Below are 16040 nucleotides of genomic sequence, written 5' to 3' on the forward strand. Positions count from 1 at the left end.
TATTCTAGAGTGTTGTAAATCGTGTCGAGCAGCTAAGATCTCTCCGAGGGCCAAGTATTTGCTGGACCATCTGTGTCTTCGTCCCCTTCCTCCTCTGTTCCAATCTTACTTATCCCAGCTGCAGTCACGCTTCCAAACTTGGACTTGGTGATATCTCGAACTAGCGGTTTGACAATGTGAAGCAAAAGTTGTTGAGCGCTATATGGGCCCAGTGTGTTCAATCGGATAGCTGAAGAGAGTATTGACCGTGCGTAGAGAAACAAGTGCACCTCTATGCTCCGTTCTGTATGGCAATTTAGCCAGTTGATAAAGCACCGATTAGTTTGTCACGAGAAACACAACCTGTAACACATACCAGAGCTCAGTTCCAACCCACTCGTTAAAACGCTCCAACAGATGGGTAAATGGCCTGGCGTACAGCCTTGTCGGATTCTGAGCTTGAGCGTGTCCACAAGTCGACTCGTCTTGTCTTCACTCTCCGGCTGAGCCTCGCCAGGGGGTTGGCGCAGAACCAGGGGCAGACTAAACCCTTTTGAATAGAGCGTCAAGAGTGCGACGCCTTGGGTTTTCGAAGCTCGTCGGGAAACATGGTTGAGTGTCATCTTGTCGTATAAATCGTCTAATTCTAGTAGTCTGTTTAGTGCATCCGTGTCGTCGCCAGTGGCCTTGTAGTTGTCCATTATGCGGTTTGCATGTTGAACAAAGGGAATAGCGCTATGCGCATAGCTGTGTAAGTTGTCGCGCATAAAGTTGATTGTCGATTCTGGAGCTGTCGAACTCGAACCGTCTGGGTGACCATGTTTGATGTATGACTCTAGGCCAGCCGAGGCCACGAATGCACCCGTTGGTAGGTTCCCTATGCATACAGGTTGAGTTGAGTGCATTTAAACTCATGCTAGCTAACAGTTGGCGCACCATCAGCCAAAATCATGAGTAGATATTCTTCGTTGTCCATAAGTTGTATGCACCCAGGTATCTTGTGGTGGTAGTTAATCACAAACAACTTCTTGATACATAAACATCGTTTAGATATTGGTCGTGATAGGCAGGTTGAAATAAACCATAATACATGTATATTGAAAAAAGAGTCCGTTTGATCCTCTATTTCTTCGTACCCACAATGGGTGTAGTAGACTTTCTACCCCTATCCCTCGCCGCAGCCGTAGGACTCAACGGCCGCCCACTCGCGCTCGCGTTAGAAATAGCCGAACCCAATATTCCTCCACGTTTCGGGTTCAACGGTGATAGCGGACCGCTTGGTCGACCCGTGGGCACGTCGTTTGGCTGGCTGGGCTTCCGACGCATATTCGGGCGAACCGAAGATGGCTGACTGCGGTCCGATTCCGTTTGATCCATAAACGAGAACTCTGGTTCAATCGCCAAGTCTCGTCTTCTTGCCTTCTCGTGCTTGGCCTGCACAGCTCGGAAGTGTGATAAGAGCTCTTGCCACTTTATCTCGTCTCGAGTGACTTTGGTGCGATTCGCTACTTGGGTTGCTACGGTTCTGCTCATCATAGGTCAGTGGATGGGTCAAACTAGAGCGGGGGTGACATACGATGCCCTTGGAGGCATGTGTTGGACCCCCATTGAACCAACTGCACCCAATCGTCGGCTCAAGGAAAGGAACGCTGAGCTCTGGGGGAGAATCATGAGTAGACCATAAAGACATTTGAATAGGTAAGGGTATCTGTCTGGTTCGAGGAGTTGAAGGCGTAGAGCTATTCGACGTTAAGTTCATAACAGGTTAGCTTGTGGGGAACACAGCTTACAGGTGAATACAGGTGATTCGATCAATTGGACTAGCTTATCGATTTGCACGAGTAACTGAAGTGTAATTTCGAGCTCTCCGCTAACTCAGGGTTAGTATGAAGCTCAAGTAAAACGCGACTTTGTACTCACAAAAGAGCCAATAAGTTCGACGCATGTTCGTATGCTTGGGCAAGCAGGCAAAGCGTGACCAGTGACACTGCATTATGACACCAGGATCGGTATAACGTAGTAAACAGCGCTTGGCCGTCCTGAAATGCTGGTTGACAAGGCAATGTATACTCCATTGGTTTCGTATACTCACGCGAGATTCAAGATTCTTGAGACGTTTCCTAAAGTCAGATAGCTCGGGGGATGTAATAAGGATGATGTTGAGCTTCTGAGCCATCACACTCGCGAATTCCAGATCCTATGGCTCGGTTAACTATAAGCCCGTAATATTCTAGTGGAGACAAACTCACCTCTTCCCTCTCCAGAATCTCAGCAAAAGTGCGATATATGCGCTCTGTGTTCAAGCTCATGCAGAGCTGCCTGATGATCAAACTACCCCGGTTATCGAGTAAACCCTTATCGGTGCTAAAAAGTTCAAGCAAATTGACAACAAAGGCCTTGAAATAACCCTCCTCAGAACTGGACGAAATTTGTGCAAGGAGTTGGAGGTCGTATTTGATAACCTGCGTAACTTGAGTCCTGTTTCATGTTGCTGGGCTGAAAACTTACCTCTTCAGATGTATCAGATAGTGTTTTCAAAAGGGCGGGGAAGGTACCATCGTCCATGGAGAGTATCTATCAAATATCATTGGAAGGTGCACCCAGGGGATGTCTTACAGAACTAACCTTCTTTGGGGCTTTTTGATGTAACATAATTAGCCACTTGAGTGCAAAAATACGGGTTTCTTCGTGTTCACTCAAGAACTGAATGGTCAGTCCGTTGACTGTAGATTGGTAGTCGAATGGATCCGGCTCTTCCGCCAATGCCGAGGGAATCGGTGAATGTGGGCGACTGGCCGATCCTTGTGACAATTCGATAGCTGAGCCACTGGCGACTGAAGCCGCGTCCCCAGGAAGAGTTGTTGTGCGAAGCTTGCTAGCCTGAACTTGCTGCTTATCGCTACTATCGTTTGGTACGGTAGTTTCTGTTAGAGTAGCCCTGGGTGTAGAAGAGATTGGGGACGAAGGGGCGTTTCGGAAGGACTGAGCGGAAGATGAGACAACTCCACCACTTGCCACAGAGGGCGAAGGAAGACTTTGAATGAGTGAAAAGAGCTTCTGATTAGTTAGGGCAGCGGCCGATTGCATTGCAGGTATATGGTGTGCTAAATTGGGGAGGATAGCGGGTGTTAAGCGTGGCGTGAATGGAACTACTACTTCTGGTGCGAATTCTAGGAACTTGGATATCCATCCTAGGGCTGTAGTTTGCTGGATCTCGTCCTCTGTTCTCAGGTTGATATCTAAACAAAGTTTGAGAATCTATATGGACTTACGAGATGGATCCAACTGATTTATTAGGATCTCTACTATGGCCGCATGGTTAACTTTAACGCCTTGGCCGGGTACCCAAGCTAAAAATCCCTAAAGTCAGCCTATATACTAGAAAGAGCCCAGCCTCTTTACCTCCTGACTCATGGGCGGCTTCACCTTCAGGTGCCTTGTTTGTTGCATCTATCGGAGGCTTGGCCTCTCCATCCGGCATGAACGCACCACGACTAAGTTGTTCATTATCCGCATCGCCGCCTGGTGGAACCGTCTTGTTTTCCTCCGCCCTCTCACTTTGCGCAGCCAGAGCCTCGCGCGCAACCCGTGCCCTTTCCTCCTTTCGTTTCTGCAGAAGCGTAATTTCCTGGATTTCGTGCAAAAAGTCGGCTAGCACACCCTCGGTTGCGACCTTGACATCCTCGGTAGGATCCGATAGGTACTTACTAAAAACGAATGAAAAATCGCGTCAATTCACAGGGACCTCAGATCTTAGGACTCACAGCAACCCATCTAAAAACTCCGGCAAGTACGTCACAAGCTCCAGATCAGGGACCGAGTCCAAAACGGTAATCCAAGAGACCAAATAGCTCCTCGAGAATGGACTAATAACGTGAATACGTTCAGCCAAGAGGGGAATAAAGTTGGCCAGCGAAAATGCTTTCCGGGCACCCGGAAACTCAGACTGTGAGACAAGCACGCCATCTTGTTTGAGCTTGTGCGCGTCGTCCTGTTTTTGACGAGCCTTTTCGGTTTCTGGGAACTGGGGAAAGTAAACAGGTGCGGATTCGGCAACGATATCCTTCAAGAGCCTGTCGAGTAGCTCTGCACCATTCTTGACCGAAGTTTCGGCGTCGGCCGCCAGCTATCGGTGTATCAGAGTCATACGTACAACGAATCAGGGCGTGAGGAACTCACCCGGCTAAGATGGTCGAAAATAGGGTTGAAGTAGACTAGGATTTCTCCCTTGGACACCTTGGCAATATTGTACATGCTCTCGCACGCAAAGTATCGCACCCTGCTCTCCGAATCATCGAAGCACCTCAAGAGCGGTCCGATAAATTTGTCCATGTAGACCGCCACTTCAACCCCCAGTGCTATAGCTGCGGCGGCAAGACCAATCAGCCCTCCATTTCGTGCGTGTAATGGGTTGGTCGTCGATGAGAACAGGTCAATAAGTTGGTCGATGATGTTATTGATTCGATGTGAGTCTCCAGACGTGTGGCATTCGCGCACCAACCTGGGTGTGGCATGGATATTAGTCAGTTCGGGGTGTACGGATAAGAGTTCTTACTTTTCGAGATCGAGTGCGGCTGCCTTTCTCTTGTCGTAAAGTTTATCGTTGAGGCCCCTGACTATAATGGGCTCTATGGAAGACATCAGAAGGGGTCAACCGTAGACGACAATAAGCACCAGGGCGACGAGAAACAACCAAACAAATCCAGTCAGCGACGCTTACCCATTGGAACAGGCCAAGAACCCGAAAGATGTTATTCCCCTTTTTGATCGAACTCTTCTATTTAGGCCCCTGAACTACGCATACGCGACGTTATGCGTTCGATGCTCGAGCGTTATGGTAGTCGAGTTTACGGTGCGGCACCGTGGTGACCACGGGGACAATGGAGGTACCCTATATCCCGTTCCGGTAGTATAGAATCATATCAAGACATTCGTACGTCACGAACGTGGATCATGATGAACTGTATTCGAGATGTTCAGGATTGTACATATTAAGTGGATAATTCACTCCCATGAGCAGCCCTGGGTATGGGTCACATGCGCGAATCCAAATCAAAAAATCAAGAAATCATCCCCTCGCAGCTTCTGCCCATTCCCGTGTGCCCATCTGCACCAGCCGTGAACAAGCTCGAGCAAATGCAAAGACCTCTTCCTCCCCTGTGAAAATTGCAGATTTTCCGATACTCTCTGCATTTAGCCCCTAAAAATTTCAAGATCAATGTCTCAACTTCAAGTGGAGCTAGGGGTCAGGGGCTAACTTACCAAGTCGTCCATAACGCTACGCTGATGATCGGATATACTCGCGCCATTGTCCGAGTCGCCTGAGAATATCTGCGTAATGGGGACCTCTGAAGATATGAACAACTTGGTTTTGCTTTCGTAGCATGCTTGAGAACGAACCCCGCTCCACTCAGTATATTATTGGGGATGATGGACAAGGGACCAGAACATACCATCAATAAACGTGATAAATCGACGTGCCATGTCCTTTTGGCCTAGATTCATGCTGGGGACATCGGTTACAAAGATGGTCTCGAATTCTCTCGTAACCTCGATGTAGTCCGCAGCACTCAGCGGCTTGCCGCAGAGATCCAAAAACGAGAAGCGCGCGACCCGCCCCGCGCTTTCGGGGATGCGCAACTGGCGGCCCCAAATGCTGAGCGTGCGATCGGTTTTAATGTGATCCCCAGCGAGAGCATGGAAGAGCTTGTCCATCTCTGTGCGGTTCTCTGGGGTGAGCGGGTCAAAATAGACTTTAGACAAGGCTCTAGGTATTTTCCTGTAATCTAGAAGCATGCGATGAGGCCCAACTGTTCGATGAGCAACAAAATAGAACCCACCCGTTGGCGAGTCTAAATCCACTACATGAAATCTTTCTTTGAGAAGGTCTATACAAGGAATAAAACTAGATCTCTGAATTCCATTCTTGTAGAGGTCATCAGGATGGCGGCTTTAACAATACAAGAATTCGGGGTCAGATGATTAAACTGCAGAATACTCAATGTATAATTGCACGCACTTTGACGTCATGACAAACACTACACCCGCCTCCATGAGCGACTCCAATAACCGTCTGAGGATCATAGCATCTACGATATCGGTTACCTGGCGGCCATCGTGATGAGCATTGGATCCAGAAGCTGTAGTCGGAGCCGCAACCTTACCTGGAACTCGTCAAAGCATAGAACGGCAGCGTTTCGAGCCAAGTCACGGGCCACTCCAGGTATTGGGTCCTTGTCTCCAGCACCTCCGGCTTTGCTGGCGTGTATCGCCTTGTGCACGTCGACCATGAATGCATGAAAATGAACTCGTCGTTTATGGCGGACTTCGGGGGAAGTGTGTCGTAAAACAAATCCATTAACATGGACTTTCCGGTGCCTACATCGCCATAAAGGTAGAGGCCTTTGGGCGATACTGTGGCGGTGGCAGCACTGCTCGCGGAGGTGCTGAAGAGCCGAGAAAACTGATTGTTTATCATGTTAGATTTATCAAAAAGGGACAGATAGAGAACACGATGTACTTACCAGGGACTTGGGGTTTGCATGTGCCTCGGAATGGTGCGGGGGATTGAACGAACGTAGCTCATCATGCAGTGCCTGGAGATATTTCACCACGCCCTTCTGGTGAGGGTCATCTCGCAGCAGGCCGGTGGAAACTAATTCATTGTACTTTTCGGTCGGTGTGACTGGGTATCAAATAGGAATCAGCGTCGAATGCACGGGGCAAGCGATGCGATTAGAGTGACTCGGACTTGCCATAGGAGCGCTGTATTTGTGCATAAGTGCTCTGCCACCTCTGAGATACACACACATGCGAGGGCTCTATCCGGTCATTTGGCCCGTGGGCCGGGGCCGGTATATTGAGGGTGAGAGCAGCGTATGGACCCTCGGAATAGCCGCCCTCGATTGCTGCACAAGCCTTGAGCCACGTCTCGCATGGGTGTGAACTAATCTCAGAGCGGTCATCGGCGCCGTCTGTATGTATGTTCGTAGCTCTCTCACACACCAAATCTTCTGTCGAGTCAACTGCGGAATAACACGGTTGTCGAGGGAGAGTTCGGTTGTAAATTCGAGTTGTCCCGGCACGGGTTGAAACCGTCCAGCCGGCCCCTCCTTCCATTATTAGCTCCCGATGCCTCAGTAAATGATTACCTCTTTTAGAATGATCGGGTTTATTCCAATTTCAGGCAAAATGAGACTAGCCCGGTCGGCACACGCGTGTTCACCGAGGCAGCGGCGTGGAGGAGCCAATTGCAAGGTGTGTCCGATGGGATGCAACACGAGGCCGTGGCGGCTGCAGCGTGTCCCACAAGTAACTTGGCCGATCTTGCGATCACTCGGGCTGAAATCGATGTTTAGCCTTTGTATAGAAGAATAGTCAAGTCGGCACTTGAGAAAGACATAGGTAGAATACGTTTCCCAATGCACACACAAGACTACGGAGAGTGTGCCGAGGTCAACGCTCAAAACGGTGCCCGCGACGCTTAGGGCATTAGATCAGCCCCTGATGATAGGAGTAGAACGGAAATGCGTACCGAATCCCGTAGCAGCCATCCGAACGCCCAGTATATCACCAAGGGCGACGAAACATGGCCAAGCATATATATGATAACCTCTCGACAAGTTTCGAAATGGGCTCCACATATCAATCAACAAAATGGAAGAGAAACGGGGGGAAGGGGAGAGGGAGAGATCCCAACTCAAACTCGCGTGGGCTGACGCTGTCCATGGCGACGTCGAATGATGCCTCGCCAACAGCGCGAGGCAATTAGTATGCTGCTGCCGAGAGTGGCTGTGGCGATCGGGGAGTCATAGGACTATCTAGGTACCGCAGACGGGCACCATTGCCGGTCCAAGCATCAAGAAACACCAGACCAAGTTTATGCAGAGTCTCCGTTGAGCCAAATGTGTCGAGGTTAAATCAGGTCTAAACTTTATGTGCGGAGAATATGGGCAATAATATTCTGAAAAAGGATAACAAACCAGTGAATACCGGCACTCTACCGGTGGCGACGGATGACGCATGGAGGCACCTATTGTGCGGGGTCTGGTAATTGCGAGTAACATGATTTTGAAAGTGTTACAGTGTATAGCAATGGCACAAATAGCTACTGAAGCTCTGACGCGCTTAGAAACGAACCCTCTAGGAGAATCAGGATCTAGGACATCATCGCATCCGGAACATCGGGTCTGAGCAAAAACTCGTGTGGCTCCCAAAGTTGGCAGTCCACCTCAATCATCCAACCTTTCTTCACGAGATCGTCGCGTTACCGCGTCCAGCCAGAGATCTGTGAGAAGTCCCCTAATTTTACGGCTGCCGCGTATATAGAGGCCCGCCTCCTTTCAGTCTGGTCTCTCAACCCCCAACAACTCGCAGATCACTGGCTTCTTCTGCCAGTCTCCAGTCAACTATATTCACATATTCCCTTCTTACTAGCACATCTTTACACACTCGTCCTCCACCATGTTTGGCATGAACGTTGAATGGGATCATCAGGTTGGTGGTGCCTTGCCGTTGCTAACGTGCCCCCATTAAAGCTTCATTTGGCTTTGTAGCAGCAGCAGCCTCAAGGCCACCACCGTCATCGTCAACAACAACCGACCGAGAACAAAGGTTTTTTCAGCAATCTCTTTGGCGGTAAGAAGGAAGACGAACGTCGTATGCAAGCTGGCCACGTATACTACTACACCTCGTCGCGCCCCAATGCACCCCGCCGTGCTGAAACCATCTCGGTCCTCCCGGCTGGCGTAAAAATGCCAACCGGTAATACGCCCGAAATATCGTACGGTGCTGATGGGTCCAAATATCTCGTCATTCCCCCAAGGCGTTCGAACAGCACTTCGCGCCCGCGTCAAATTGTTGTCACGTCCGGCGGGTCAACCCCTAAGCGTAAGGACTCGACAGCAAGTGCTCACCACAGCCGCGACGCCCGGGCTACCCCTCGACGCTCGAACTCAACCCAAGTTAGGCCCACAAGTCCCCCGGTGACCCGACCCAAGATTGTCGGGGATCCAGAGCTTGTTAAACAGTACGAGAATTCCCAACGTAATGTGGCCCGTTGGGTTGAGTCAGTCGCCGATTCCAATAGCCCTCGTACTCCTGGTCGCTCTAGGCGCACCTCGACCCGGTGAAAGCCGTGGACCTTGCCTTCAAGTTCTTGAATAGATGCGTTGGCACTGCATACAGTACGTCCCTTGATCATTCCTCATTTCAAGAATGACACTCACTTTAGGTAATTTTCGGCAGGATTTCCTTTCCCTCGTTAACCATTATGACTACAGTATTCGCGCATGATTTACGTTTATTATGTTCTTCTCACTTCTCGACCCTTTCCCGAACGGCGCCGCTTGCTCATATTCATCCCGCTCTGTTGGCGAAAATCGTTGGCAGTTTCAATCAGCGTCCATTGGAATCAAGGGTACCATGTACATATTCCTATCCTATGTCCTGGCCGCTTCAGCTGGACCCAGGTTTTTCCTCGTTCTTCGCTTTCGTTTCTTTTTGCCTCCGTCTTGTACTGTATCATCTTGTGCTCCTACTCTGCTGTGTTCATCACTCGCTTTATTGTGTGTGCGTTTAGATGTCAGCATTCTCACGACTCACTCATGTACTTTAACGCTTACCACGAGATACCATTTCCTCTAACTCTTCATCACCTCTGTCTGAATCATCTGAATCGGCATCGGAAGAGTCGTGCCGCGGTGTACTCGTGGCCTTCATAGCCACGGCACCGGTATCTGGGGAAGGTACGTGTGCCCCTTGGCTCTTACTTTCTGACATGGAGCCTCGGTCTGAAGGGTGATCCTGATAATTCCGGGGGACAGTTTCCTGAGTTTCGGTTTGGAGTGCAGCTTTCCGTAGTCTCTTTCGCTCCTTTCGAGACAACCGCGTGGCTGAGTCTGGGCCGGGCTCGGTCGTAGCACTGCTGCTTGGCACAGACGAAGACGCGACCGACTCGGAGGCCGACCGCGAGGGTGGAAGCCTTGGTAAGACCATACTCCAAGTGTTATGCGAAGGCGATGGTGGGGGAAGCATGGCGGCGAGTGTTTTCCGTCTCTTGTTCTGGGGTGGTGACTGGGGCCATATTTTGGCTGCAAGGGGAAGTTTTGCCGGGAGCTTGTGAATACCCATCGGTTCATCCGGGGTTGCTTGAGTCACCGATGGTCCAGTATATGGGCTAGAATTTCTTTCCGTACCGGCGTTAGCGGCCGGTATGGGCTCCGGGCTAGTTTTGAGAGTGGAGCTAGGTGAACTGGTGGGGCTGGTAGGAATGAGTGGAGTTCTTTGCCGTGGGGAGAGGGCCGTAATGGAAGTAACCGCAATAGTGTTATCTTGCGATTGGAGTTTATCCTCGGACTTGACCTTGGAATGTTTTCCACCCTTTCCACCTTCAATATGATAGACCGTTAGTAGTCGTTCGAGCTTGTTTCTTCTTCATCGCGCTGGTACGGCTTTCGGACTCGTCCTCATCATCATTGGTCCCTCCAGGTCGCTTAGATCCCGCTACGTTGAGCATAGTTTCTTCTTGTGCTTTGCGACGTGCTGCACCGGATCCAACCAGTCTGTTTTTGAGCTTTTGGGTCTCATGGTGTGTCAACTGGGCGTTCTGGGCCGTAGGGATAGGAGTCCCGACCCCCAGACTACATAACCATGACAAAATATAAGATTGTTCCACACAGAACAAGCATTAATCACTCACCGGGGTGGGCGCCTCATGTATTCCTCAAGTCTCTTACGAGATTGGACAACAGACTGGTTGAGAGGCGCGGCCAAGGAGGAGGGCATCCAAGTTTGAACCAGGCTAAGTGCAAGCGACATGGACATATCTACGGTGCTTTGGATTGTCTCCACATCGATATCTGTATCGTCAGAAACAGCAGCGGCTGGAGGAGCAGCCTGGGTAGAACTGGATGAGGCCATAGTGTTACTCCGTTCGAATATATCAGAAATTTGTATATCTTTTGTACTTAAGAAAGCTAGATTCTACCCAAAATACGAGGCTAAATGCAAGATGAAGTGTTAGATCCAGCCACAGTGTCTGTGGTATATTCCTGTGTTGTGAAATACAAAATGTTAATTTTGGTTGGCCACCTTGATTGTGACATCCTGTGACATCCTGTGACATCGAGCGCCGAGAGACCCCATACACCCTCAAATAATATTGCAAATGTAGAGCACATACTCTACCTACACTACACTATTACAGTTTCTATTCACTTGTTATACTAGCTCTAGAGCTATTGGGCTAGATGTTTAAGCAATCATGCTTAAGATAGTGTTTCCCAACTGGGTGGGTAATGCCTGTGCTGAATGAGCACGTTGCATGCCCAACCATGATGTTGAGCTGCGGCCTTGTGATATATTTTATATCAACATATATACATATGTTACAAGGCCGACTCCGTACGAACTCAACGGTATACCGTAAGCAATGGATGTGCGTGATGACTGTCATGCCTTTGTATTAGTCATTCACGCTTACCTAACTCGAGGCGAAAGCTGACTGATGGTGCCCGACCCCGATTGAGCCGTCATACGCGCGTTCCAGTTCTTGATCCGCGTGTTTGAAAGTGACGTGTAACTATCATGATTATCGTGTTGTAGAAGATTTTAGTATTGATGGCAGATATAAAGAGTAACTCCCCGCAACTTGGACAGCAACAGCACCAGCTCCAATCCATTTTCCATCTGCTGACAAACTCTCACTTCAAACATGCCTACTACCATCACTATTCCCGATAACTACGGCTATGTTGCTCTTGCCGCGATCAGGTGGGCAATTGCATAACTTAACTTGTTGAATGGATGTCTGACCGGTGTCTCTTGCTTAATGTAGCACTGGATTCCTCACTGCCTTTCAAACAACGCTTGTATCCAGTGCTCGCAAAAAGTCTGGAATTCAGTACCCTCGACGTAAGTCTCATGTCAGTTCTTCCGGAGCAAAGCAATAACCAGGTAACTTGGCAGTTTATGCGGAGAAGGACGAAATGGACAAGTCCATTGAAGCCTTGAAATTCAATTGTGCTCAACGTATGTAGTTAAATGCCGTTCGGTCGACATTTACTGAATTCTAAATGTACAGGTGCCCATCAAAATACACTTGAATGGCTCCCGCATGTACTTTTCTTCACTACATTCCTTGGCCTTCGCTACCCAACGCTTGCGGCATCTCTTGGAGGTGTATGGTCGGCGAGTATGTTTTTGGTCTACCACCTTCTGTGTGCTTTCAGATTGATGATTGCTATAGGCCGTGTTCTCTACACCCTAGGATATGCCTCTGGCGATCCGAAGAAGGTGATTCCTTCAGATTTCTTTGGACTTCGATGATTGACTCTTTGTTTCATAGCGCAATACTCGAGGAGGATTCTTTGGCAGCATCGCGTACTTGGGTTTGTTATTTGGTTCTGCATATGCAGGTGTTGAACTGGCGCTTGGCAAATGGTAAAAAGAAGTATCATAACGGCCTTTTACATAATTGTATTTCATGGAATTAATCACAGATACTTTCGTATCCGGATATGCGCCGGTTAAGAGAGCAACGGGTACCCGCGTGAAGTCGAAGCCTCTAGTACGGTCTTGGATGTTTATTTCACTCGCTGGAACTATGCCTACAAATAATTGCGAAAAGTTGCAGCAATTATGACGTTGATGCGAGAAAATTCTCGGCTGTACTTTAGTAGTATTCCGACTCGAGTGATCACGACCGTTGCAACGTTCTAATTTCTTCGATACTAAAATTCCAACCATGGTAAATTATTTACCATCGTAGTCTTCTGTTCCCAGCTTGCCTTAATATCATCGGCCAGGGTGAAGCCCTTTGAAGATGTGCAAGCGCGGGGTGCTCATCATAAATCTACTGCGGAGCGAATCGCAGAACACCAATTGTGCATCAATTCTTGACCTAAGCTCAAGAAATGACCGAGGAAAACGCCAAGCTCAGGTGGACTAGAAGTTGATGATTCCACTGAACATATGGTTGATGTTTGTTCTACATGGTATGGCATTGCTGCGGCGAAGATGTAAGCCGCATACCATCCCAATCTCGATGATGCCATTGGACAAACGTATGCGTATCGAAGTGGATGGTTCTGTATTCTTCTGAAGTGTGGCCCATTGCGTAACATGTTGGATGATAGGACTATTTTTCATGAGATAGTCCGATGAATGTGCTCGGCTTATTTTTTAAGCGGGCTTGAGAACTAGGTATAAAAAGTGCCAAAAACTGTTCAGCAAAAGAGCACAATAGTATCTCATTCAGTTTTACTCAACGTTCACAATATGGTTTTTCCCTCCCTCAAATTTGTGACCTTTGGTCTCGTAGCCATGGGTGGAATTGTTGGCGGTGAGCTGGGATCGAAACGATGCAGTAGTCACTCTTTCTCATTCATTGGTTGGTTATAGCACACCCGGGGGACGATGAATTCATTCACCCAGCCGATGTGGGCCGGCGTCAGGTACGTTCGCAGGTCATGTATGCGCTCAGGGAAATTGACTACCGCACCAAAGCTCGAGACAACTGGACGGCATATCCAAGCGCGCAACTGTGCTCCACAAATTGCGACCCATATCGCTGCTCGCAAGGCCAAGCGCGCTCTCGCCGGCAAACCTCGCATGCACCGTCGCGGAATTGACAGTTTACCTCAAGGTACTTCTCCTTGGCGCCGTCATGGTCAAATTGTCGCTCGAGCAGTGGGTGATGCTACTGCTGACGCTCCAACATACACTAACATCCAAAATGTGGGTTCAGAGCGTGGTACGCCAGGTAGATTCTAAATACTGACCTTTCCAATCAGACCACTTGCGTGACTGCACCTGAAGTTACGGAGGGGCCTTATTATATCAATAACGAGCTCGTGCGCAACGACATCCGTGAGGACCAGGGTGGTATCGACTTGCTCCTTGATATCGGTGTCATCGACACCACAACATGCCAGCCCTTGGAGGATGCTTTCGTAGAAATCTGGTCCTGCAACGTTAGTATTCTAATTTACGAATTGATGTGGATATATGCTTATCAGGAATGGGCGTTAGGCTACCGGCTCCTATGCAGGCTTCACTCAGGTCAGCCTTGGCCCTCCTCCCAATAACACGGCACCACTGCCAACCGGGACAGAAACTGCTACCACGACCCGTGGCCCCCCTACCGGCGGTCCTGGAGGTCCTGGAGGCCCTGGCGGACCGCCTCCATCCCAAGGAATGAGCGATCAGCTTACATTCTTGCGCGGCGGTGCTCCGACCAATGAGAACGGTATTCTAGAGTTCAAGACTATTTACCCTGGATTCTGTAAGTGTCGCTAGCCCGGATAACCCCACGCGCCAGAGCTTATTCACTGGTAATAGATACCGGCCGAACCATCCATATCCATGCTATGGTTCAGACCAAGTAAGTTTATTGCCTTCAGCGTTTCATAGCCAGGGTACTGACATATACCTTTTTAGCTATACCGTCTTCTCCAACGGGTAAGTGACCCCTACCTGCATATGCGGAACGTAATAAATGCTAACCAATATCAATATTCAGCACTGTCGCATCCAAACTCGGAGATCTACACCACATTGGTCAGGTTAGTGAATAGTGTAGCGGCTGTCTTGACACTCTCCAATTTTATGTTGATACCAGATATTCTTCGATGATGCTTTGAACGACCAAGTGGTTTCACTTCCAACCTATTCAAACACTACCCAGACTCGTACCCTGAACGAGCAGGATGGGATTCTTCAAGGTGCTAATACCGGCGGATACAACACATATGCCGAGTGAGCAACAAATATTTTAGCTGAGGTGAAACGTAGTGCTCACGATCACTCGCAGTGCTGAATTGTTTGGAGAATCAATCGAGGATGGCGTTCTCGCGTACATCAGTAAGTCTGAAACAATTGAACGCGTCCTGATAAATTTCTCACGAAACCATGCGCTTTTGCAGCTATTGGTGTCGATACCTCACGTCACGTCAATATCAGCAGCACCAACTATGCTCAGACGATTACGTGGGAGGCCACTCCCACTACTGGGCTGTTCTGAACGCGTGTAATTACGTATATGCTGGAAATCAGAACGATGTATAATTTAGACTATCTTTGCCAGCTTCAATCAAATTAAAACATGAGCGAAATCAGGGGATACTTACCAATGAGCTGGAAACATGACGTCTTATTTACCGCACACGCGCATATTATTTCAAAGGTGGATGACTTGAAAGTATGATGGAATCCGAGTCATGGTTACTCATTGGACGTGTCTCAAGGATGAAAATTCACGTTTATGGTCTTAAAAAAATGGTATTCGTGAAGATACGCGGTACATTACCAACTGAGATCAGGCAGCTTGTGAAACTTAGTTCAAGCTGCGATTCATGAATCTCCTCTTGGTGAAGCAGAGCCACCATTTGCTCGGTTTTCCGGTACCATCTGCATAGAGTCGGTCCACAAGACGCGCGGCAAGCTCTTGACGGACTTGGGTGAGATAAGTGCGGAGATAATCTAGTGAATAGACAAATAAGTCGCGGGACAAAACGCGAAACGGCTATTTTACTTACCACCGTCAAGCCGGCTCGCTGGTGATTGGTAGTGTGCGTTAAGGGGGAAGCCTGCATCACCAGGTATAGCAAATGATTCCACGGCTAGCGTATTCAAGAGTTTGGTACATTCGATTTGTGTCGGAGGAGTACGCGCAGCCGAGATCTTGGCAAGGCAGTCCGATATAAACAAGATGAGGACAATCAACAGGCGGTCCGCTGGCCCTTTGATCTCAAAGTTGCGGAAGAGCGAGTTGGCACGAAATAGGTCTAAGGTTTCGTCGATAATGTCCGGTTGCGAAGGATCCGCTTCTGTATTGGCGTGAATACATTGTGTTTACCTCGTCTTTCGACGCGGTACTTACGAAGCGGAGCAGGTCCCCGAATACGAGAGTTGATAGGAAGAATCGACATGTTTCCCACTAGGCGAACATCGGGCTCTTCATTATAGGCAGAGTGATAGGCCTGTGTATTATATTGGTGAGTTGGTATGGGATAGATTAACAGGATATTATCCTTACTGGCATGATGGTGGGAAATGGGAAG

General features: G+C 48.9%; 7 protein-coding genes across 7 annotated transcripts; 3 read left to right on the plus strand and 4 right to left on the minus strand.

Annotated features, from left to right (window-relative positions):
* Positions 1-32: 32 nt before the first annotated feature.
* Positions 33-4620, minus strand: RhiXN_04361 (vacuole-associated enzyme activator complex component (Vac14); the record flags this gene model as incomplete). Its single annotated transcript, XM_043324178.1, has 16 exons — positions 33-283; positions 356-856; positions 916-976; positions 1120-1504; positions 1556-1718; positions 1770-1849; positions 1900-2018; positions 2072-2176; positions 2229-2441; positions 2488-2553; positions 2605-3218; positions 3252-3329; positions 3382-3686; positions 3744-4105; positions 4159-4480; positions 4535-4620. 16 exons carry the CDS (start codon positions 4618-4620, stop codon positions 33-35), a joined length of 3711 nt encoding a protein of 1236 aa, XP_043176597.1.
* Positions 4621-5047: 427 nt separating this feature from the next.
* On the minus strand, positions 5048-7098 carry RhiXN_04362 (ATPase; the record flags this gene model as incomplete). Its single annotated transcript, XM_043324179.1, has 10 exons — positions 5048-5179; positions 5242-5366; positions 5433-5765; positions 5820-5929; positions 5999-6084; positions 6144-6237; positions 6306-6442; positions 6504-6664; positions 6731-6744; positions 6788-7098. The coding sequence occupies 10 exons, from the start codon at positions 7096-7098 to the stop codon at positions 5048-5050; spliced, it is 1503 nt and encodes a 500-aa protein (XP_043176598.1).
* A 1344-nt stretch (positions 7099-8442) lies between these two features.
* On the plus strand, positions 8443-9110 carry RhiXN_04363 (AAA domain protein; the record flags this gene model as incomplete). The annotated part of the gene is made up of 2 exons (XM_043324180.1): positions 8443-8475; positions 8535-9110. 2 exons carry the CDS (start codon positions 8443-8445, stop codon positions 9108-9110), a joined length of 609 nt encoding a protein of 202 aa, XP_043176599.1.
* Positions 9111-9419: 309 nt separating this feature from the next.
* On the minus strand, positions 9420-10899 carry RhiXN_04364 (uncharacterized protein; the record flags this gene model as incomplete). The annotated part of the gene is made up of 4 exons (XM_043324181.1): positions 9420-9538; positions 9603-10367; positions 10429-10619; positions 10679-10899. 4 exons carry the CDS (start codon positions 10897-10899, stop codon positions 9420-9422), a joined length of 1296 nt encoding a protein of 431 aa, XP_043176600.1.
* Positions 10900-11692: 793 nt separating this feature from the next.
* Positions 11693-12424, plus strand: RhiXN_04365 (glutathione S-transferase, microsomal; the record flags this gene model as incomplete). Its single annotated transcript, XM_043324182.1, has 6 exons — positions 11693-11751; positions 11816-11892; positions 11947-12009; positions 12062-12172; positions 12227-12273; positions 12326-12424. The coding sequence occupies 6 exons, from the start codon at positions 11693-11695 to the stop codon at positions 12422-12424; spliced, it is 456 nt and encodes a 151-aa protein (XP_043176601.1).
* Positions 12425-13257: 833 nt separating this feature from the next.
* On the plus strand, positions 13258-15001 carry RhiXN_04366 (intradiol ring-cleavage dioxygenase; the record flags this gene model as incomplete). Its single annotated transcript, XM_043324183.1, has 11 exons — positions 13258-13321; positions 13381-13433; positions 13486-13716; positions 13773-13952; positions 14011-14263; positions 14320-14362; positions 14419-14439; positions 14501-14543; positions 14600-14736; positions 14792-14841; positions 14904-15001. 11 exons carry the CDS (start codon positions 13258-13260, stop codon positions 14999-15001), a joined length of 1173 nt encoding a protein of 390 aa, XP_043176602.1.
* Positions 15002-15313: 312 nt separating this feature from the next.
* Positions 15314-16021, minus strand: RhiXN_04367 (actin-related protein 2/3 complex subunit 3; the record flags this gene model as incomplete). The annotated part of the gene is made up of 4 exons (XM_043324184.1): positions 15314-15459; positions 15516-15806; positions 15860-15959; positions 16016-16021. The coding sequence occupies 4 exons, from the start codon at positions 16019-16021 to the stop codon at positions 15314-15316; spliced, it is 543 nt and encodes a 180-aa protein (XP_043176603.1).
* Positions 16022-16040: the final 19 nt, after the last annotated feature.

The sequence above is a fragment of the Rhizoctonia solani genome, chromosome 1 (assembly GCF_016906535.1).
Source record: "Rhizoctonia solani chromosome 1, complete sequence".
NCBI classification, from domain to species: Eukaryota; Fungi; Basidiomycota; class Agaricomycetes; order Cantharellales; family Ceratobasidiaceae; genus Rhizoctonia; species Rhizoctonia solani.